Raw genomic sequence first — 22764 nt, forward strand, 5'->3', positions numbered from 1 at the left:
TTCGATGTTGGGTGGGGGTCAGCTAAGGAGGAGGGGCCGTTTCCATATGTCGATGGAAATATGGGGGCCCCTCGGGGGAGGGGCAGCCGGGAGAGGCGGGGTGGGAAAGCCTCCTTCCTCCAGGCAGGCTGAGGTGCTGCCCCGAGATCCCACGATGGGGGTCAGACAGGTCGGAGGTCGGGATGGAGGGGCACCTGCCTCCCGGCGGCTCCCAGGCATCACAGTTCGCGGCTGCCCCCCTGGGATGAGCACGGGTCCTGGGGACCCAGGGAGCTGGGGGTCGGGAGTGAGGCCAGCATCTGCGAGGCGGTGGGAGCTGGCCCCCCACACAGCTCAGACCCCGGAGGGAGCTCCCAGGCTACTTGGAAGACACGTGAAGGGGCTGGTGGAACGTCCCCGTGCCTCTGCTCTTTTCCTGGGTGCTGACGGGGGCAACGAAGGGTCCCCCGCATGATGCATCCCAGCCACAGGCTCTGAGGGCATGGCCATGGGGCTTTCTACAAAGAAAAAGCACCCACTCATTCTCAAGTCCCCAGGAGACCACAGCTGGAAAGGGGTGGTGGGTGGATGGAGGATGGGAGCCCCAGGGGACCCACTGGAGGTCGGGGATAGCACTGGGCTTCCGACTCTGACTGACTCTAACCTGTCCCATGACCCTGGGGTCATCACCTCCTTTCCCTGGGCCTCGGCTTCCCCGTCCATAAAGGAAGGAGACACTGCCCAGTATCCACCTGGCGCTACATCTCCTGTCCCCCAACAGGGGACCTCCCCCTGCTGCAGGCTCCTTTGCCCCCAAACCTGTCCCTAGGCCCAGAGCCCCAGGCCCCACCCTCCTTGGGCCTCCTCGCCGGCCCTCCCGCCCACCCGCCCAGCCCCGCACACCCCAGCAGAGTCCCTGGGCAGCACAGTAAAGACGCCTGGTTTCGGGATCTGTGTAAACTTTAAGGAGAACGTGTCTTTGTTTTCCTGTCCCTTATTGTCGGGTGGTGGTTGTCACAGTCAGGTGGTGGTCAGGTGTGTGCGTGGGTGCGTGCATGTGGGTGTGCGTGTGCGTCCGTCCACTCCTCGGCCTCGGCCCCCGGCACGCCCCCGCCCGGCTGCCCGGGCCCTTCCCCGCGTGCCCCCGCCCTGCCCTCCGACCTCACCGGGGAGGAGAGGGTCACAGCTTCTGCTGGGCCGAGACCCCCTTCCAGTAGTCGAGGATGTCGTGCAGGTCCTCGTCCTTGGCGAACTGGACCTTCTTGCGCAGGGCGTGGCCCGCGGCCATGTACACCTCCTCCCGGGGGTGCTTCTTGTAGGGCCGGAAGCGCTCCCAGATCTTGTGCGTGCTCTCGGAGGAGTACTCGGGGCTGGACGAGTAGCCCGAGTAGTAGTGTCTGGGGGAGAGCTGCGCGTAGGCCGAGTCCCGCTTGGAGCGGGCCAGCGGCTTGAGGAAGGACACGCGCTGGCTCAGGCTGTCGGCGCCCTCCTCGTAGTACAGGGCCGGGAAGCTGTGCCGGTGCTCGCTGCAGTGGAAGGCGGGCTTCACCTCCAGGTGGTGCACGCTGCCCCCGCCGCCGCTCCCGCTGCCCCCCGCCGCCCCCGCCGCTGCCGCCGCTGCCGCTGCTGCCCGAGGGCACCAGCGGGAGCCGGTCCAGCGGGCTGTTGAGGGGGCTGCTCTTCTCGATGTACTTGGAGTCGCTCTTGGCCAGCCCCGCGGGGGAGGGGAGGTCCGGCACGTCCAGGCTGAAGACCTTGGCGCTCTTGACCGAGCCGCTGGAGGAGACGCTGCAGGTCTTCCGGGCCACGGCGGCGTCGGCGCTCAGCTGCCGCTGCAGCGGGTGGTGGGAGCCCTCCTGGAAAGAGGGCGGGAGGAAGCTGGGAAGCTCCAGGGCCCCCAGGCCCCCCAGGGCCCCCGGGGAGGCTGCCGCAGAGGCTGGCGTGGCCGCAGGAAGGGACTGGCACTCGAAGGCCAGCTCGGGGTCCCCGCCACTGCTGCCGCCCCCTATGAAGGAGGCCGCGTCCAGCTTGAGGGCATCAATGCAGTTATTGATGATCTGGTTGACCTTGTCCACCTCCTTGGCGATGGTGGAGATCTCAGTGGCCGAGCCCTGGCTGTTCCCCGCACCCGGGCGGTTACTCTCAGGCTGGGCTGGGCCATCCCCGCCGGTGCCGGTGCCGGGGCCGGGGCCAGTGCCGGGGCCAGAGCCGGTGCCGGTGCCGGTGCTAGTGCTGGTGCCGGTACGCACCTCCATGTAGTTGCCCTTGGTGGCCACCTTGGGCGTGTCCAGCCCGGCCTCCAGACCCTTGGCAGTGGGCAGCTTCTCCCCAATGATGGACGGGAGGGAGGACATGCGGGACACGGGCAGCACTGGGGGCTCGCCCAGCTTCTGGGCGGCGTGCACGATGGAGCCGGCCTCCATGTCGGCCCCGTAGCGCATCTCCAGGATGGTCTTCTTGACCTTGCCGCACTTCTGCTTCTCCTCCTGCATGCGCCGCTTGCGCAGACAGTAGTAGACCGCCCCCAGCACGATGACCATGCCGAAGAGGCAGCCCAGGATGGTCATGATGTAGTGGGTGGTGGTGGAGGTGCTGGGCGCCAGGTCCCCCGGGACCGGGTCCCGCGTGGTGAAGGCCAGGCAGGTGTGGTTGAAGCGGCGGCTGTTGCGCAGCGAGGTCACGCAGAAGGTGTACTCGGTGTGCGCCCGCAGCTTGTCGAGGGTGACGATCTCCTTCTTGTTCTTGAGCGTCATGACGTCGGAGATGTAGCTGTTGTTGTACTGGACCAGGACGTACATCTTGCTGTAGGGGTGCGGGATGATGACGACCAGGGTGGCCGAGGTGAAGGTGACGTGGTGCAGCTTGATGGCCGGCCCGGCGGACGCGTCCGTGGTGGACGAGGCCGGCGGCTCCACCGAGAGGATGTCGTCGGGGTTGAAGCCCGAGTTCTCATCCGGCTCCCGCTGGGCGTCGGTGGAGTAGGGCGTGGGGTGGCTGGCGGGCCGGGCGGGCAGCGAGCCGTTGCGGCACTTGGCCTGGAGCACGGTGATGGCGTTGAGGCTGTGGTAGGGCCGGGGCACCAGCAGCGGGTAGCCGGCGAACTCCCGCGGGGACTCGCACTGCAGGCGGTCGTAGTTCTTGGTGACGTTGTTGAAGACCACCAGCCAGGTGAGGAAGCCGTAGAGGTCACACTCGCAGTTGAAGGGGTTGCCGGCCAGTTCGCACACCATGAGGCTGGCCAGGCTGGCGAAGGTGGCGCCGTCCAGGCGGCTGAGGCGGTTGGAGGACAGGTCGATGCTGATGAGGCTGGGGCACTCGGAGAAGGCCGCGGGCGTCACCACCTCGATGAGGTTGTGCTGCACGAAGAGGAACTGCAGGCGGCCCATGCCGCGCAGCATGCCCTCGGTCAGGTTGCTGAGCTTGTTGTAGCCCAGCTGCAGCACCTGCAGGCTCGCCTGGCCCAGGAAGGCGCCGTCCTCGATGTAGGAGATCTCGTTCTTGGTGAGGTTGAGGTCGGTGAGGTTCCCGAAGCGGTTGAGCGAGGAGTAGAGCACGGCCTTGAGCTTGTTCTCGTTGAGCCTCAGGTCGTGCACCGTGCTGTTGATGTGCTGCGGGATGGTCTCGTAGGGAGGCTGGTTCTGGCTGCAGATGGCCAGCCACACGTACCCCTTGTCGCCCTCGATGAGCCAGCAGTCGGCGCGCACGGCCCCGGGCTGGCACACGCACAGCAGCGCAGCCGCGCACAGCCCCAGGCGCAGCATGGCGCCGGCCGGGCTCGGGGTGAGAGGCACGGGGAGCCTAGCGGCTGGAGGCTAGGGCTGGCAGCACAGTCCTCCCTGGGGCTGCCACCATCTTGGGGGCGACCCCCAGCACAGGGGCCCCAGGTGAGGGAGACTCTGCCGGAACCAACTGCTGGGGACCTTCTGGGGGGCTACCAGCAGGTGCTGGGCACCGCGGCCAGGCCGGGGCCAGGGGTGCTGCGGCCCCCACAGCCTGCTTCCCACGTGGCTCTTCTGCTGGGAACGTGCACGGCTCTCAGAGCTTGACTTCCTCTCCCGCCTCCTCCTCCTCCTCTCCTTTCTTCTCAGGCTCCCGGCTCAGACGATCCCCACGGAAGGCTGGAGAGTGGCGCTCTGAGGGGGGGCCAGCGAGACAGGGGCAGGGAGGAAGACACCCCTCTGCCACCTGGTTCCTGAAAGGCAGCACCGAGAGGGGGTGACAGATCAGTGTGAGGGCTCCGAGTGCAGGCCCCCAGTCCCTCTCCACCCCTCCCGGGGGCGGGGGGGCCTCTCTGCCAGCAGCACTCTGGGGCCCATTATATAAAAGGGGGAGTGTGGTGTGGTGGGCGGCAAGAGAGGGAAGCGGGAGCTGGGGGCCTGGAAGGAGGGCGGAGGGGCAGAGTCTGAGGACAGTGGGCACAGGAGGGAGTCTGGCAAGTTAACAGTTCAGGTGCACACACACTCACAGGCACTCACACACGCCCAGCACACCCATGTCCACGCTCGCCCACCTGCCCACACAAAGACCCACGTGCCCCCACGTGATCCAGACTCCACAGCATGCACACAGGCACACACACACACACACACACGCACACACACGCACACACACGCACACCTAGTCTTGTGCAGGACAAACGAGCCATATATACATGGCCACATACCCGGGCAGGCACCCTCCAATCCAGTTAAAGAATTAAGAAGTCCAGCAAAATGCCTTCTCTCCTCCATGCCCAGAGGTAAATAATGCATTTGTTGTGTAACTGCTCTTGTTCCAAAAATAATTCCCTTGTCTTGGCTTCCATGGGGGAGGGGAGCGGAGCAGCATGGCTGTGGGGTCCCCAAGCAGGGGAGCAGGGGCTGGGGTCTCCCACAAGGGAGGACACGGGACAAGCTCATCTTACCGACAGGAGCAGAGCTGAGGGAAAGAGAGGGCGAGAGAGTGAAGCCAGACACATGCCCGCCCCCAATCCCACCTCCTCGAAGAAAGGGGGAGGGCTGGCGGGGAGCCCCCGGGCAGGCAAAAAAGCCAAAGGCCTCCAGAATAACGCGATCAAAGCCCCGTCAGAGAGGGGCAGAGACTTGCCATGAGTCACACAGCACCACCTGGGCCAGGATCAAGGCTCCTGCGGCAGCGGAAATCAGGCCTGGAGCCCAGCCCTGAGCTCAAGCACTGCCTGAGCCCGTTCCCACGGCCACGGAGTGGGGACCAGGTCCCTGCTGGCTACCTGATGGGGGACGCATGGTGAGCCAGGCTGCCCGTGCCCAAGAGGCAGGGAGATGGCACAGGGCTCAGAGCCGACAGACCCTCCTCCTCCAGGTGGGGAAACCGAGCCCCAGACACGGCCCCTCAGCCAGGCGGGGGCTCCAGCCCCCACCCAGGGCTCTCTGGGCTGCGGGAAGAGCCCGGCCTCCCTCCCTGTGCCCTGGGCAGTGGCCAGGGGTGTGAAGATTAGGCAGAGGAATCCATGTTTGGATAAAGAAAGCCCGAGACTGTCCCCAGGAGCCACCTCTGCTTCCTGCTGCCGCTCCTGGGAAACTCCAGGAAGGAAAACGCTTTGAGAAAAAAAAAAAAGTTAAACCTTTGTCTTTAAAGCAAAACCAATTTGCAGTCCTGGCCCCAGAGGGCTGCTGGGACAGAGGGAAGGGTGGGGGGGGGGGGGGGGGGTGCCTGAGGAAGGCCAGGCAGGCAGTTTCTGTGGAGGTGGCAGGTGGCCAGGGCGTCCAGATGACCCCTCAGATTAAAGCCTGACTTGGAGTCAGAGGCTGGACGGTCAGGGCCTCCCGGAGGCGGCCTCACACCTCGTCCCCTGCAGGACAGCTTGGGCTGAGGGGCCAGAAGGGGTGGGGGTGGGGCCCCTGGAAGGAGGGGGTGCCCAGGCAGCAGAGAGCATTTCTGTCCCTGACTGTGCAACACAGTCTCAGGGGGGGCTGGAATCAGAGACCTGAGCTCCAGTCCAACGTGGCCTCTGACCCCAAGGGGACCCCCAGCCAGTCCCTCCCACCTCTCCTGGGGCCCCAGTCCGCCCCCTGGCCCGCCCCCCCCCCCCCCCCCACACACACACAGGCAGTGAGGCTGCACTGCTGGAGGCTGTGCCGCTGCACCTCCTGCCTCGAGCGCCTGGGGACCGCATTTGTATGCAGGTGCACGCGCAGGTGTGCGCTGCTCAGAGCGCCAGTGCAGGGTGTGCTGACACGTACAAGCAGACGGGTGCGCGGCAGGCGTGAGCACACACGTCTGCCTGTGTGCACAGGCTCTGTGGCCTCGTGGCCAGTTACAGAGGTGAACATGGGTGTGGGGGGCATCTCAGGGGAACACGGGCAAGCGCCTGCCTACATGATGACATGTTAAGCACATGTATGATGTGCATGTATGCGAGCACATGTGCAACTTCAGCCCCACAGAGACCCCCTACCCCCACCCCTATCCTCAGATCTGAATTGCTTACACCAGGACCCCCTCAGCCAGGCGCAGGGGCTGCCAGGCAGAGCTGAGCTGCTGGAGCCCTGGGACAACCTCAGGCCATGCTGGGGGGAGGGGGGGTATAAAAAGGCTGAGGGGGAGGGAGGAGAGGGAAGAGGAGAAGGGGCCCAGGCTTGGGTGGGAGCTGGTCCTATCCCATCTCTTCCCTTCCCAACCCCCACCCCAGCCACTCTGAACTCTGCCCACCTGAGCCCTCAAGGTGACCCTGTCCGTGGCCCTTTCTCCCACTCCTCCTGGCCTCCAGGGCGGCCTGGGCCAGGGTCCAGCTCCCCCCACCCTCCCTCTCCCCCGAGACCCAGACGGAGGGGGAAAAGTTTCCCCCTCCCCCTGTCCGGTGCGTCAGCTACCACGTCCCTGTCCTTGTCCCTGGGCTGCCTGCCCACCACCCGCGGAGGCCTGACGCAGCCGGGAGGGGACCGCAAGGCTCTGAAGCCGCTGACTGGCAGCACTTGGCCCCCCCGCCTGCTGCGCACCCCCTCAAAGTGAGGGAGGGGGTGCTGGCCGGAGGGGTTCCCTTGGGCCTGAGGCTAGGGCCTGGAGCATCACGCCCTCCCCCTGCCCGCTCGCTCGTGAGGGCGGCTCACACACACCTGGGGCAGGGAGAGAAGGAGGAGGTGAGGGAGCTGCAGACAGGAGGCAGGACGGGGAAGGACTGCAAAGCAAAACATGCCGACAGCCGAGCAGGAGAGACGGAGGAATAGCGGGTGCGTCTGAGACACAGGGACCAACGGTCTGCAGAGCAGCACAGCGAGGTGATCGATGGGAGGGGGTGAAGGCGAGGACAGAGCGCCCGCTGCCCACCCACCCACTCGCCTCAGGACCCAGAGACAGATGAGCACCGGGCCTGGCTGAGCCACTGACATACAGCCTGTGAGCAGCTGGGGGAGGGGAAGCAGCAGGAGGCAGCTGTTGGAAGAGGCCTTCCCTGCCCAGGGCCTGGATGGCGCTAAGCCTGGCAGGGCTGGCTGATGGCGCAGTCCGGCCAACACAGTGTCGGCGGAGTGCAGTGCTCCCGGCCAACCTGGCCTGCAGGGACCCCTCCATCCCCCTGTCCCCACTGTGCCCACCCCCCCTCCACACACACACACACACACACACACACATCTCCATCCCCCTGTCCCCACTGTGCCCGCCCCTCCTACACACACACACACACACACACACACACACACATCTCCATCCCCCTGTCCCCACTGTGCCCGCCCCTCCTACACACACACACACACACACACACACACACAGGTGTGGCGGCAGTGGGTGGCCTCTGGCCAGAGCAGGGCCAGGCCCCGAGTGCCCCCCGCACCCCTCTAAGGGTGCCTCTCCCCTTCCACCGCAGAGAAGGAACGTGGCAAAGTTGGGGGCCAGTGTGCCATCGGGGGATCTCGGGGCGGGCCCCAATCTAGCAGACCACACACCACCTGATGTCCCTTCTTATGGGGACACCCTTGGATGGAGAAGGAGAAGAGTCAGCCAGACCCAACGGATCTGGGGGGCAGAGCTGAGGCGGGGTCTCAGTGCAGAGAACACAGAATGTCTGAGTCACTCTGGGCCAACGGCTCCCCCTCTCCAGCCTCAGCAACACTCTCCCCCAGACTCAGTGGCCGATGTCTTTGCCCTTCTTCCCCGGGTGCCCTCTGCAGACTCAGAATCCTAGCACTTCGTTCGGAGCTGGAAGGAGGAGGAGCCCTTGCTCAGCCCACTCTCAGCCCCTCTCAGAGGGGAAACTGAGGCCAGGACTGGGAAAAGGGACATGTTCGCTGGTGGCAGGCCAGCTCAGGACCCAGGGTGGCAGTGACAGATCCTGATCTGCCAACCTCGAGTCCCCTCTGGGAGCAACTGCCCTGACACGCCCCCCTCCCCCCCCACCCGCCCCCCAGCTAACCCGGGACACAGGGCACAAGCCCGTCTTTATCGATAAAGTGGGATGAATACTTCCTAGTGCTCGAGGCTGCAATGGGCTGATGTGCATGCTCACCTCACAGGGCTGCTCCTCAGGGATCAGCGTCTTGGCCTCCCCCCCTCCCGGGGCCAGGTGAGAGGATGGGCAGCGTGAGGCCTGCCTGAGGGGGGTCCCTTAGCCAAGTGGGGGGGTGGAGGTAGGGAGAAGGGGTCAGCAAGGAAGACGCAGCTCAGAGACCTCGGACGAGTTGCAGGCCCTCTCCAAACCTCAGCTTCTCCCCCATCTCCCAGGGCTCCCGCAGAACCCAGGACATGTGGAGACAGGTATCCGCTTATGGTACCCAGCAAATGCTCCGCCTCAGGCTCCTGCTCACAGGGCCACACTCCCGCGGGGACATCGGAGGGTCCAGGGACCGAGTGGGGGAGGCAGTGTTCCAGCTCCCAGGAGCAGGACATGAGGCTCGACCAGGGAAATCTCATTGGCAGCCGCTGATAAGCCCTGGCACAGGCCGGCCTGGGACCGGCTGGCCAAGGCTCCCCGAGGTGCTGCCGTCACTGTCCGTGTCAATGCCATGCCGAGGATTAGGAGGAGACAGTACTCCCAGGGCTGGCGGCCACCTCACCTCTCTGCTGGGAGCACAGCACCAGGCCAGGGTCCCAGAGATATAACACTGCCCTCGGGACAAAGCCCGCCGCCCCCGGGGCTGGACACTGGGTCTTGTCTCTGCCTCCACCTCACGAGGGTTCCTCATCAGGCCTCGCGGGGCCCTGGGTCCTCGTCTCGAAAACAGGGTAACCATGCCTTCACCACGGAACTGTTTGGATCTCAGGTGGAATGAGCCCAGCTGCAGGGCAGAATGACAAACGCATGGATGCTGGAGGCAGAGGGTCCTCGGAATAAATGCTGAGCTGTGTGACATCGAGCACATGAATGCACCTCTCTGGGCTTCAGCCTCTACCCTTGTAAGACAGGCATGGCTATCCCTGACCCAACGGCTCGTTTGTGTCTGACACTTGTGTTCCTTAAATCTTCTAACGCCCTGCACGGCTGGCACTGTTAGGGAGCCTCATTTTACAGATGAGAAAACTGAGGCTCTCTCCTTGCCCAACTTCCTCTAAATAGCTGGTCCCCCGGCAGGGCCTGGACACGCATGGGTGTCTAGTGGATTTCCCTCCCCACCAGGAAGGCCTGCAGCATGGACTGTGCACAAGCGGAGACTCCAATTTCTCCATCAAGCAGAAGTCCTGATTCCAGGCCAGCTATGCTACTCAAACCCCCAGGCCCCTTCCACCTCAGGGCCTTTGCACGTGCCATTTTCTCTGCTCCCCAGTATCTGAACAGCACATCACCTCATTCAGGTCTCTGCTCAACTGCTCCCCCAAACCCACCCTTCCCTGACACCAGTAGGTCATCTCAACCATGCCTTTGGTCCATGCAGAGCACTCAGCACTACCTAGCATCGTTTAGTTCTTTATTATCACACCCTCCCCGCCCCCCACCATGAAATCAAAGCAGGCCTCATCTTGTTCGCTGCTGTACCCTCCAAGCCTAGAACAGGGTCAGGCAGGTGGCACGCGCCCAGGACATGATGTGTAGAATGGAGAGCTCAGGGCTAGGGACAGGGTGTTAAACAACAAAGGGAGGGGCCCCACTTCTTATGGGGTGCTCACATTGTGCCAGAAATGTGCTGAGCCTTCCTTTTAGCCCCATGACACACCTCACCCCCTTATGTTTTCTATTTCACAGGTTGAGAAACCAGGCTCAGAGAGGTCCGGGGACCCACCCAAGACCACACAGCCAGGAACATGGAGCAGCCTGAGATCCTGTAACGGCCAGACTGTCCAGAATCCCTGCAGAGGTGATTTCCCCCCGACTCACATGCCTCCAGTGACAGGGAGCTCAGCCCCCGTCCGAGGCCACTTCCTTCCTTCCTGGAGGGCTCTGATTGTTAGAAAGGTCTTCTTCAATCACAAAGCCCAGTCTGGCTCTGCACCTCTGTTCACCGGGCCCAGTGTTGTCGGGAGCCACTGAGAACACGGCCAGTAGTTGCCCTCAAAGGCCCTTCTGCTGTTTGCTAACCTGTTCTCTCGCGCCCCTGCTTATCCAAGATGCACACCTCATGCCCTCCACTGCTCCTCCTACGCCGTAGTGTCAAGTCCCCCACCCTCGGGTCCAGCTGCCCAGGGTCACACTTGCTGTCAAGGTCCCTCCTGAAAATGTGTGGCCTGGAGCCAAGCCTCAGGGCCAATGTGCTCTGGGCAGTGGTGGGTACCAGGGGCCTCTTGCTTGTCAGAGCAGTGAGAGTATGCCAGCCTTGCGACCTCACCTTGCTGTCCTAGAAGCCAGCCAAACCCCCTTCACACACACCGCCAGGCAGCCCCGATGCCCTCACAACGTCCTCTGTTCGGGTTTCACCCGAGGTGCCGGGTGTCCGTCTACCCCCATTCAATCAGGTCTTATTAGTCTCACGCCTTTGTGCCAGCTGCTCCACATCTCAGGGGAGCTGGGCCCTGCCCCTCGATACCGGCACCTGCTCCCGGCTTTGTGCCATCCTGCGCGGGGCGAGCAGGCCACGGCTGCATCCGCGTCCGTGTCATGAGGAACTGGGAACCGGGCCTGCAGCTCATGCCTGGGGCAGGTGGGGGCACGCTGTCCAACTAGCTACACACTCACCCACGTTCCTTACACGTCCGCAAGTGTTTTCTGCACACCTACTATGTGCCCGGCCCTGCCCTGAGCTCCAACTTACCCAGAAGAGCTCCGTAAGAAAAACCCTGCCTCAGCAGCAGCAACAGCTGGGTGTGCAAGGCCTCGCTGTGCTGGGCACTCGTCTCTGAGCCCCGTCACCTTGGCCCAAGAAGAGGCCTGGGCTGGTTTGCAGAGTTACAGGCAGTTAGGACACATGGATGCTGGCTCACTGTGTGACCTCGGCTGGTCAGTTCCTTACCCCTCTGGGCCTCAGTTTCCTCATCTGTTCAGGGGAGAAGAGCTGTGCGCATGGGTCTCTGGTTTACTGGGCCCCAAGCCCTCTGGACACTGCGACTGGGTCACTCCCCATGCACTCACTGGTCCCTGGGCCTCCCCTGCTCCCAGGGCGTCACATCTGTCCTTAGCACCTGTGCTGTGTCTAGGCCTCGGTGGAAGCATGTGGGCAGGAGGATGGAGGGTCTTTACCAAAGGCCTGGCCTCGAGAAACCACCCGGAGCCTGGCAGGGGAGGCCCGACACTGGCTCTGTGGCCACTCTTCAGAGGCAGGTCACACGGCCACTCCCCGACACCCACTCCCCAGCCCCAAGCCGCCCAGCACCCACCCCACCCACCGCCAGGCACTTGGTAGAGCATGTGATCCTCCTGCCCATCTCCCACTCCCACCTCACGGGTCATATCTGGCTTTCCCAGAATCCTCTAGGTTATTCAGATGACTGCCTACCCACCTGACCCCTCCCCTCCCCAAGCTGACTCCTATCCCCCTACCTGACCCTGTCCCCCCACCTAGCCCCTGCCTTCCCCACCTGGTCCCTGCCTTCCCCACCTGGTCCCTGCTTCCCCCACCTGGTCCCTGCCTCCCCCACCTGGTCCCTGCCTCCCCCACCTGGTCCCTGCTTCCCCCATCTCTCCCCTGACCCCCCACCTAGCCCCTGCCTTCCCCACCTGGTCCCTGCCTCCCCCACCTGGTCCCTGCCTCCCCCACCTGGTCCCTTCTGGCCTCTTGGCTCCAGCAAACCCCAGGCCCCCACTCAGCTGCAGCCCCGGGCACTACTCACCAGTCTCCACTGGACCCGCTCTTTCACCAGTGCCTGCGCACGCGCGGCTGCCTCTGCCTGCATGGCCTCCATTCATTCATTCAATAAACATTTATGGAGCACCTACTATGTACTAGGCGCCAGCTAGGCCCGCCCTCCCGACTGCCTCTTCCACCTGCTCCTCCTCCAGGGCCTCAAGGGGTGAGCATTTCCCTGCCTTCCAACATCCTCAGGGCTGTCCCAAGGCAGAGTGGTGTATCAGGGCCCCCGTCCCCCCCCAGAAGTGGAGGCTCGGGTGGCAGGGAGTGTGGCCCACTCCGAGGCAGCCTGGCTGGAGAGGGATGCACACCTGGGGCAAGGTGGAAACGGAGTCCCAGGCTTACGGGGACTGGGCCTGAGCACATCTCGCACTGACTGGTTTAATCCTCAGCACAACCTTCTGACTGTTCCCACTTTACAGATGTGGAAACTGAGGTCTCACAGCTGCTACGCAGTGGCTTTGGCTCTCCATGACACCGGCTTTGGACCAAGAGGTGCCGTGGATTCCTTTCATCTGGGCGGTCGTTTTAGATTGATTTTTTAATTAGTTGCCAAAATTAAAAACTTGGGAGATTTTCTTTTTAAAGTTCCCATTTCTGGGGTCCACTGAAAACCCTGGGGGACGTGGCCACCCAGGGCCTGCATCCCATCAGCAGCAGAGCCAGTGTCACGGGCCTGGGGGCCCCTCCTCCCTGCCTCTCGGCTGAGGTTCCCGCTGACCCCGGGCACTGGAGTGTTCAAGGCCAGCAATAGAGGGAAGCCCAGAACCGACACAATTAGAATCCTGGCCTGTTTCGGGGATCCCATGAGCCTCCTGGTCTGGGACCCAAAGTACCACCATCCCTGCCTCCCTGGCTCTGCGTCTTTTGGGGGGACTCTCTGATTGTGCATCTGGGGCTCAAGAGTTCTATGTGTCTATGATTCCTTGGTCCTAAATGTCTTCTGAGTCCTGCCTCTGTGGTCACCAGTCCTACAGAACTTCAAGCTGCTCTGACCCGTTCACAACCCCCACCAGCTTGGCTCCAAGCAAGCCCACTGGGGTGGGAACCCCAAACCAGGGGAGCACCCAGATGGCCCCCCAAACCTGCCTGTCACTCTGTGGGGACCCTGGCTCCTCACAATGCTGCCTGGGTTGCTGGGTGGAGTTTGGGGCTCCTGGTGGGGTGAATGGCTTACTCACTCCCAAATACAATTCCCACCCCATCAGACACTGCCAGCTGGCCAGGGCTGAGGGTTCAGCCAAGGCTGGTGGACACCAGTGGGCCTAAGGCCTTGGCTGCTGAAGCCACGCCCTGCTGCACCCGGCTCTGGGGGTTCTGGGATGGCCCCTTGCTCCCATGGCTCTCCCACAGCCTTTGGGTTCTCCTCGCTCTGCTCCCCTGGGACTCCTGCCTGAGCTTCCCGCGGCTTCTCCAGGCCCCAGCACCCAGGGCCCGCAGACCACCAGAGCCTGGAGGAGAACCCCTCCTAGGGCCACAACCCCTCACAGCCCCAAACCAGGCTGTCACACGGGGTCGCTCTCCCTGCACTGAGACTACTTTCTCGCGAGCGGGTGGGGGGAGCCCGCAGAGGCCTGCAGCTGTGGCCTCGGAGAACAAGGAAGTTCTGTCCCTGCAGAGGAGCCCCAGAAATGCCCGGGGGAGGGCCACCCCATGACTGCTGGCCGCGCAGAAACCATTGCTGGGGACACACGGCCACCAAGCCAGTGTGGCCAATCCATGGAGGCCAGCCCTCCCTACGGTTCCCCTGGAAGGGCGGATGCATTCAGCTCCAATCCCAGCTCTGCCACTGAACCAACAGCGTGGCCCCAGCAAGCTACTTCTTTCCTCTGAGTCTCAGTCTCCTCTTCTGTAAAATGGGACTAGAGGGCACCACCTCGGGGGCGGGGGGGTGGGGGGGGTGGGGGGGGGAGTAGAGTGAGGAGCTACAAGCAGGGTCTGGCACATAGTAAGTGCTCAATAAAGTTCGCTGCTGCCGGTATGGTTATCATGGGTCCTCGTCACCCACTGATGCAACAGTGGCAGCAGAAAAGGGATGAGGCCTGGCCCCTGACAGTGTCTTCCTTTCATTCTTGTGCCTGCCCCCTCTCCTAGGTCCAGCCCCACTAAGACCTGCTCCCCACACCCCCTACAGCCTGGTCCCCAGCCTCTGTTTCTCGCCCCTTGCCAAAGCACAATGGCTGTTATAATTAACGGATTATCTCAGTGCGACAGCTGTGGTCCTTTGAAAATTGGGTTGAATAACAAGATCCTGGCGTATGGTAATTTCTTTTCATCTCCTGCTCCCTCTTTCTCTCTCCCTCACTCCAGCCTTGTTATGCATGCAAATGTTTTTTCCCCCTTTCCCTCCTTCTCCAACACCTTCCCCCTCCAGATGGCGAGGGGACAGACTGGGTTCTGCTTACCCTACCAGTCTGCTTTCCAGTGAAGAGGCAGGTGGGAACCAGCCCTCCTGGGCCCCTCCTGTGCACCTGGCACTGGGAGAGAGCCTGACACATGCGACTTCTGTCATTTCCCCTCCGACCTACGTGCTGACACCTTCCTCCTACCTCCCGGGCTGCCCCCTCCAGCTCCGCTGCCTGCCTTGAGGTCCTATCCCAGCCACCTGCCCTCCTCCCCCAACCCCCTCCCCATCTCATTCCCTCCCAAGGCTGCTTTTATCAACTTCCCAGTGCTGACCATGCCCAAACCGCTGGTCCCAGCTGCCTCCTTCCTGCCACCTGAAACTCCACTCATCCACGTCCTCTACTGGACTCACCTCCCGCACCTGCCCCCCGCCCGCCCCCGTTCCCTGACCACCGAGAAGCACCCACGGCTGCCCAGCTCCCTGTACCTGGACAGTCTATGTGCCTACCCACGACTCCTGCTCTGCCCCCAACTCCTTCCCTGCCCCACGTGGATTTCTCAGTTAGCATCCTCACTGGTCTCTGTCTTACCGCCCCTTCCGCCCATCCACCCAGCAGAGGATGAGCAAATTCTAAAGCATAAATCTGAGCGTGGCACTCTCCTGCTCCGAGGCCTTCGTTGGCTCCCTACTGCTCTGGGAAAACGGGGGTCCTGTGGAGCTGGCTCCTGCTCTTCTCTCGGGCCCTCCTGCCTCCCCCCACCAATTAAAATGGTCGGATTGGGGTCCTTCTGTGGGTTCCCACTGCCCCCTGGGCTTCCTCCATCATAACTGGAATCATAACTGCTACTTTTACACCTGGACTGAGTTCTGGATCAGAACCCAGCACCAGGCCCCAGGAGGTGCTCAATACAGATCTGTTAGTGACTGAAGGAAAGAGGCCTGTTCCCCCTTTATAGATAAGGACACCGAGGCTCAGAGCAATGACTTGCTCAAGATCACACCGTCTGTGCAAGACAAAAGCAGGATCTGAACCCAGGTCTGTGATTCCAATGTCGGTCTTTTCCATGCCCTGGAAGTGGGGGGTGGGGCAGTGCTGTGGGGTCAGCTTCTGCACAAATCTCCGGGGACTTGAGCAGAGATAAGGATTGATAAGGAGATGGGGCTCCCTACCCAGGATGCCCCTACCACGACCTTGAACTAGCCACATGACTCCCAGAGCCTCAGTCTGCTCATCTGTAAAGTGGGAAGGAGCCCCACCTCACTCCCCATCTCAGAGGGTCACTGTGGGGGCAGAAACTCAGGACTTGGAGAAAGCCCGTCCTGCTAACATCTGAGGGACCCCCCCTTCCCCTCCAAACCCAGCTGCGGTGCCCTTAGCAGACACTCCTCAGGGCTTGGGGACTTTCTAGGATGGGAGATGTCACATGAGACAGAGACACCCCCCTTAGTGAGCACTAGAGGGAGAAGCACGGGGCGGGGGGGGCGGGGGGGGGGGGGGGCGGGGCGGGTTGGAGAGTCAGATAAAGACCTTGGAGAAAAAGCTTCCCTCTCAGCCTGGGCAGCCTCACCTGTGACGTGGGCCCATCAATGCTCGTTGGTTAGGGTTGCAATGGGGACCACGTGTAAAGGGCCGAGCACCGTGCAGGCACGGCCACGGCCACACGCTCCTACGGGAATGTGACCCTGAAGGGTATCCCAGGGAGAGGGGAGGAGAAGGGCGCAGGACAAAGCAGGACCATCTGTTCTCCACGTCCGTCCTCAACAGCCCACAAAATGGAACTCTTGTCCCCCAGTATAGCCCTGGGGCCCCTCCCTCCCTCTCTAAGCTCAAACCCCATGACCTCTCACCACCTACCGAGTTGCAGGGCTGCCCATCTGAATGTCCTCTGGCCTCTGTCAAGCTGTTTCTGAGCCCGGGGTGCCATTCCCACACTTCGCCACCCTCTGCAGCCCGGAGAGACTGTCAGAGACTCCCTCTGCAGGGGGTGACGAGCCTCCCTGCTCTGCCCCATCCCCTGACTCCATCCCCACGGAATCCCGGGAGGACCCTAGAGACTGTCTCACCCCTCCCCTTCCCCCCATGTTACAGATGGGCAAACTGAGGCACCGACCAGGGACGAAGCTCTCCGGGGATGAACTGGAACCCAGGTCTCTCTGCTGCTTCCAGCCCTGCAGGCAGCTTCTCCCCCGGCTCCGAGCTGCTGGTCAGCCCTGGCCTGTCTTCTCCAAGCCCCCCAGCCCGGCGCTACCTGAGGACGGGGCCCCATCTTCCTCTCTGCTCCCCCACCCCGTGCCTAGCCTAAGGCCTGGCGCATAGTAGGCACTCAGTAAATGTCTGTTGAATTGAATTGCGCTCAGGGCGGCCAGTCGTCTCTGCTCTGTAAGAGAAGCATAGAGTTAGTGGAGCTGTTCCCATGGTGACAGGGGTAGGAACCACGCTGGTAGGTGAGGAGTCTGGCCTCCCAAGGACCATGAGGGCCCTGGGAAGGAGATGGGGTCCGGGAAGCTGGAACATTCGGACTTCGATGAGTCCGAGTTCTGTCCCAACGGGCAGCATGGCCCTGGCAAGTGATGGCGCCCCTGGGGCCTCGGCGGCCTCATCTCTGCAGTGGAGATGACACTCGAGTCCCCAGGGGCTCTGACACTGCTCGTGACGAGACCTAGGAGAGGCGTGAGGAGTGACTCCAGCTCCCGAGCATCGAGTGCTCAGAGGCTGGCCCACAACGTCGGGTGGGGATTAGGCCCAATTCCACAGAGAAGGAAACTGAGGCTCGGAGAGGGGCGGCTGCCCGAGGCCCCGCAGCCCATGCACCTGAAGCCATGCTGTGTACACGTCTCCCTGCAGAGCTAGAGGGAAGCGAGGCACGACAACAAACTGCAGACAGACGCCGAGCCCGCCAAAGAGCGGCCCGGCGCAGGCCCAGGCAGGGGACGTTCTCCAGGCAAAGGGCCCAGGATGCGCGCCAGGACTGTGAAGGGAAAAGTGAGCTCTGATTCCACAGCCCCCAGAGGGTTCAAAGCCATCCTGCGATCCACAGGCTGCGACGGCCTGGGCCGGCCGGTGTTAATATAGATCAGCAGAGACTATAAATACGCAGCCGGGCCAGCAGGCCAGGGCCACGCCCGAGGAGCAGCCCGCGGGTGCTATAACCCTAGCCCTGCCCCACAGCCCTTTCTCCTTGGGCCTCGGTTTCCTCCTCTGTCAACAGCAGGCCACACCATGACCATGATGGCTCAGGTTCCTCACCCAGCGACCTACAGCTCCCGGACCCAGCCAGGCCGACAGGAGAGAGGCCCTCGGGCCCCAGCCAGAGACCTGGGAGGAGAGGAGGAGGATGCAAGCCTGGCTCAGCCTGGGTCCTCTGGGACAGCCCGGGGAGGGGCTGGGCTCTGCCCCTGCTCACTGGCCTGGAGCTGGGAAGAGTCAGGGAAAGGGGCCTAGACCCCAGCCATTCACTCATTCGCTCCTTCATTCACTCCAACAACCGTCCTTTCAGCATCTCCTGCTGGGAGCTGAGGCCTCACAGCCAAAAGACACGGCCTAGGTGGGAGCGCTAGTGGGGGAGACAGCGAGGTACACCAGCAACTCTCCCAGACCCCTCTGACTCCATGGCCCACCCAGCTGGCATCAAGCGACCCTGGTTTCACACCTGCCTTCTGCCTGGACAGGGGCAGGGAGGGCGGCCTCACTCACCCCGTAAACCCAGGCCCAACACTGCACCCGGGAGGTGCTCCTTGAATGTTCATGGGCTGAAAGGACGAATAAAGCACCATGAAAACATAAAAAAGGGCGCCCGTGCACAGGCTGGGAGGTGTGCCCAGGGCGAGGGAGAGGTGGGGATCTCGTGTTCCACCCACTTGAAGGATGAAGAAGCTGAGGCTGAGAGAGACTAAGGGATGTGCCCAAGAACCCAAAGCTCCAGAGTGGCCCAGCACCACAGCTCCCCAGGAACGAGTCAGGGCTGGTGCACACACACCCTCCCCCCTGCCCCCCCCCCCCCCCCCCCCCCACTGCAGGTGCTCTAAGTATCACAGGGATGACATCTGCAGAGTCCGAGACTCCCGATGACCTGGCACAGGTGAGGGGTCAGTGTCCTATTTTCCTCATCAAAGTCTCAAAACAGGCAGGCAGACCCTCACTCGACAGGTAGAGAAACCGAGGCTCCCAGAGGTGATGCAGGACGAACCCCAGGCCCAACACACGCTGAAGGGCCTTTTCCGGTCAGTGCACGGAAGGTCCCTCCTGCTGGCTGCTGGTTCCACCTGCAGCCCCTCTGAGATTCACGGTGAGGGGTGTAGACGTGGGCCCAGGCCCACCCCTGCCCCTGCTGGCTTGGTGGCCTGGGCCAGCCCTCTCTGCGCGCCAGCTTCCCCAAGACCCATCTCCTCTGCCCCAGGACAAGCAACTGCTGTAAGGAACTAAGGGAGAGTTTAATGAGACAAACACACACCCCCACCCCTTACAAACTGCAAAGTGCTGTCCATATTTAAAGGAATTTGTTCCTGTTATACCCTTGGCCTTCCCCCAACCACTTCTCTGCCCTCCTTTCTAGAAAGGCTGTGACAGTTACCAGAGGCTAGGACTGCGCCTGCCCTGTGCTAAGGACGGTCACACATTTCATCCCCAAGATCCTTGGAACCAGGCACTATTTTTATGCCCACCCTGCAGATGAGGAAACGGAGGCTCCGAGAGATTGGGTGACGTGTACAAGATCACACAGCAAGCAATGAGACCCCTTAGCTAAGTGGCCCTGGGTGTGTATCTCCAGCCCTTGGTGGCCCTGGAGTCCTCTGGTTCGTGAATGCCCACCTGCTCCCCAGCTTATCCGACTTCCCAGACGTATGCAATATTCATATTTCCATCAGCAGCAGCTCACGCACTCCTTCCCAAGGCCTTCAGAAGCCCCATTAATCATTCAGACACACCTGCATATTCATTAACTTCCGAATTAATACAGAGTCCCTTATTACTTTGGGCCTGCTGCCTGCATTAAAGACATTCGACTTCATTCATTATTAAACTCCCCTGATAAATGATCGCATTCCTCCTTCACAGAGGGGGGCAGCGCCCAGGCCCCCAGGCCAGCAGGTCTGCTCCCAGCACAGGCTGCTGTGTGACCTTGAGCCAGGCCCGCACCCTCTCTGGGCCTCCTGTATGTTTTCCTGGTAAAATCAGGCAAAGGACAGTCTCTAAGCACAGCCCAGTCTCCTCAAAGTCACCCCCATCCCATCCTTCCTCAGACTCCTGTGTCCCTTCCCTGCACTGTCTTTCTTGGACTCACATAACCCTCCGTGGTCCACGAAACAGAAGCCCGTCTCTCTGTGGTTTTCCTGATCCTCCCCACCCGGGGCCTCCACTCACACCCGGGCCTGGGCTTTGCAGCCTGTGGGCCTCGGGCCTGGCACTGGCCCATCATTTCGAGGACATCGTCTGTCCCCGAGCTAAGCTGGCGTGGCAGACCATGACATGTCCCAAGTCAGAGAGGCCACTGACCCCACAGCCAACAAGGTCGGCTCCAGCTGCAATACAACAGCGACGACAGCAACAGCAATAATAGTAACACCCGCATTTCCTGAGCACGTACCATGCCCCCGGCCTGCGCCAAGACCCAACTTCCTCATCCTGCTGGAGCAGCCTCTACGTTACAGATGGGAAAGCCAAGGTCAGCGAGGTCCAGCATCTCCCCAGGAAGCTGCTGCCGGCTGTAAGCCGGGTCTCTCTCTCACAATCACACATGCCAGGTGCCGCCTCGCCCTGGCTCCATCCTGCCCTGATGGCTCCTCTATGTGCCAATCCCTGCTCAGTGGAGCGGTGGCCAAGACCGAATGGATCCCCCATTCCCTGGCAGACACCCTGATCAATCTCCATTATGCCTGGCGCTGAGCAGAGCCTGCGAATGAAGCATGAGATCGCCACGGCCAGCGTCGCCCTGCCGGCTCTGACCAGCATCTGCCTCCACGGCACGGAGCCCCTGTGCGGCCGCTCACCACCAACAGTGGCAGGCCACGCCACCGCCTCCTACGAATGCTGGGCCTGAGGCTTCGCCCCCAGAGCCGCTGGCTGTGTGACTGTGGGCTCTTGACCAAACCTCTCTGTGCCTGGGTCCCATCATCTGAGGCACACCTGACTCTGCCTTCTGCTTAACCCTCATCTCCCATCCATCCCAACACCTGTCCAGGCCACATACCTGTGTCCAAGCCACCGATGGCTCTTCTCTGGGTGGCAACCACCACCTCCCAGCATCTCCAGCACCTGGGTTCCTCCCTCAGCTGCCAGACAGCCTCTCAAAATGCCACCCATCACAGATCCACAGAAAGCCATTCCAGAAGCTTCTGTAGCTCCCAGGTTAAAAAACCAGAAGTCTTTCTTGAAGATCAAGGCCCCACATGACCTGACCCAGCCGCCCACTTCAAACCCTGCCTCCTGCTTTCTCCCCAGGCAGCTCCCCCTCCCCCACAGTGAGTCTCCCCTTTCTTGCTCAACTGCATGATGGACACCCCACCATCGGACCACCGGGCGAGCACAGGTGTCCCTGCTTAAGCTTCGGCCCGTAGCACAGTCGGCACAGTGAACGCCCGGGGCTGTGGTCAATGAAGACCTCCCCAAGCTTCACTGCGTGCAGACACAGCCCCCCACGTAACAGGACAGCAGGTCATCGGACCCATTTCTCAAATGAGAAAACCAAGGCTCAGAAAGACAAAGTGGCCTCCAGTCACCCTAGTCAGGGCTGAGGCTGGGACGTGAGCCCTCCTATCTGCGCCTGCGCACGGAGCAGTCATTAATTCCTTCATTCATCCCGCTGCACGGCCTGCGAGGTGGGCACTATTATTATACCCATTTGAGAGATGAGGAAACTGAGGCCAGAGAGGGGAAGCCACTTGTCCAAGGGTACACAGCTAGAAGGGGGAAGAGCCTGAGACACACCCAATGTAGCCATGGAGCTGTTCGCCCCTCCACGGCATACAAAGCTCCTTCCCAGGCCCTCCACTGCCACGATGCTCAAGGTGAGAGGTGTCACCTACGCTGGTCCCTCATCTTCCAGCTCTGTGGCAGCAAGGACTTGAGTCAGGCCCTTCCCATTCAGGGCTCTGGCTTCCTCTGTAAGGGGATGGGTGGGACACCCTGGGGGTCCCTTCAGCGATGGCCCATTATCCACATACCTGTGGGCCTACTACGCACCAGGTCCTGGGCTGGCAAACTGGTCTCTGGCCTGCAGGGGACCAGCAGGGGGTGGGAAACCCAGGGTGGGAAGGGGCAGGGAGCACATCCGGGATTCGGGTACAAGCCCTGCCTGGTGTCACCAAGAGCAGCACCACGAAGCCCATAAAAGCCCAGAAGAGAGGCCAGGGGTGCTGCTACTCCCCAGAGGGGTCGCCAGCCAGACATTCCGCATCTAGCAAGCACCTGCTGCGTGCCCGGCTCAGGACGCCTAGCAACACATGGAACAAAGATGAGCAAGGAACTCACGGGCCAGGAGGGGACTCGGGGAAATGGAAACCTGGTGCACACCCCCTGGAGATTTCTGCTATTTAAGGAAACCCTCCTGCAAATTATTGTGTAAAATAAATAACCAGTCTCTACCATCTCTTATAAAATACCTAAAGAATCGCAGAGTGGGGTTGCTTAAAGTCAGGTCCACTCCTGGCCTTCTGGGTGCTGTGTCATCACACGCCCACACCGGGGGTGGGGACCATGGCCAAGTCGCCCTCTGTCCCTGCTCCACACGTTGGGGACCGGCACGCAGCAGGTGCTCAGTAAATTCTGGCCAAGCAAACTCCATGAGCTCACTCATTTCCGTGCCCCCGTATCAAAGCTACCGTATGTGGGACCCCCTGGCTACCCCAGGGCACCTCGCTCTGCGCCCTGCAGACCCTCTGGGTACCTTAGGGAAGGTCAGAGCTGGCAGCCCCCTTAGCACATCCAGGCCGCTGTCACGTAACAGGTGAGGAAACTGAGACCCAAGAGGGCAAGAGCCTTGCCAAGGCCTCGCGGACACCCCACCTGATTCCGGGGCGCCCCTTCCTGCCCTAGCCCCCTAAACCAGTGGCTCTCAACCTTCTGGCCCTTTAAATACAGTTCCTCATGTTGTGACCCAACCATAAAATTATTTTCGTTGCTACTTCATAACTGTCATGGTGCTACTGTTATGAATCGTCATGTAAATATCTAATATGCAGGATGGTCTTAGGCAACCCCTGTGAAAGGGTCGTTCGCCCGCCAAAGGGGTCGCCACCCAAAGGTTGAGAACCGCTGTCCTAAACACTGCTGCTCCT

At 61.8% G+C, this 22764-nt stretch overlaps 1 protein-coding gene across 1 annotated transcript in view; it reads right to left on the reverse strand.

Annotated features, from left to right (window-relative positions):
• Nucleotides 1–1089: 1089 nt before the first annotated feature.
• ELFN2 (extracellular leucine rich repeat and fibronectin type III domain containing 2) overlaps nt 1090–22764 on the reverse strand; it is a 47593-nt gene continuing 25918 nt past the window's right edge. Inside the window, 2 exon segments of the mRNA XM_070411064.1 lie at nt 1090–1573; nt 1575–4171. Of these exon segments, the coding sequence (XP_070267165.1) occupies nt 1160–1573; nt 1575–3740 (2580 nt within the window). The 5' untranslated portion in view covers nt 3741–4171 and the 3' untranslated portion in view covers nt 1090–1159.

The sequence above is a fragment of the Myotis yumanensis genome, unplaced genomic scaffold (genome assembly GCF_028538775.1).
Source record: "Myotis yumanensis isolate MYYU_CA2020_CCGP unplaced genomic scaffold, mMyoYum1.0.hap1 SCAF_3, whole genome shotgun sequence".
NCBI lineage: Eukaryota > Metazoa > Chordata > Mammalia > Chiroptera > Vespertilionidae > Myotis > Myotis yumanensis.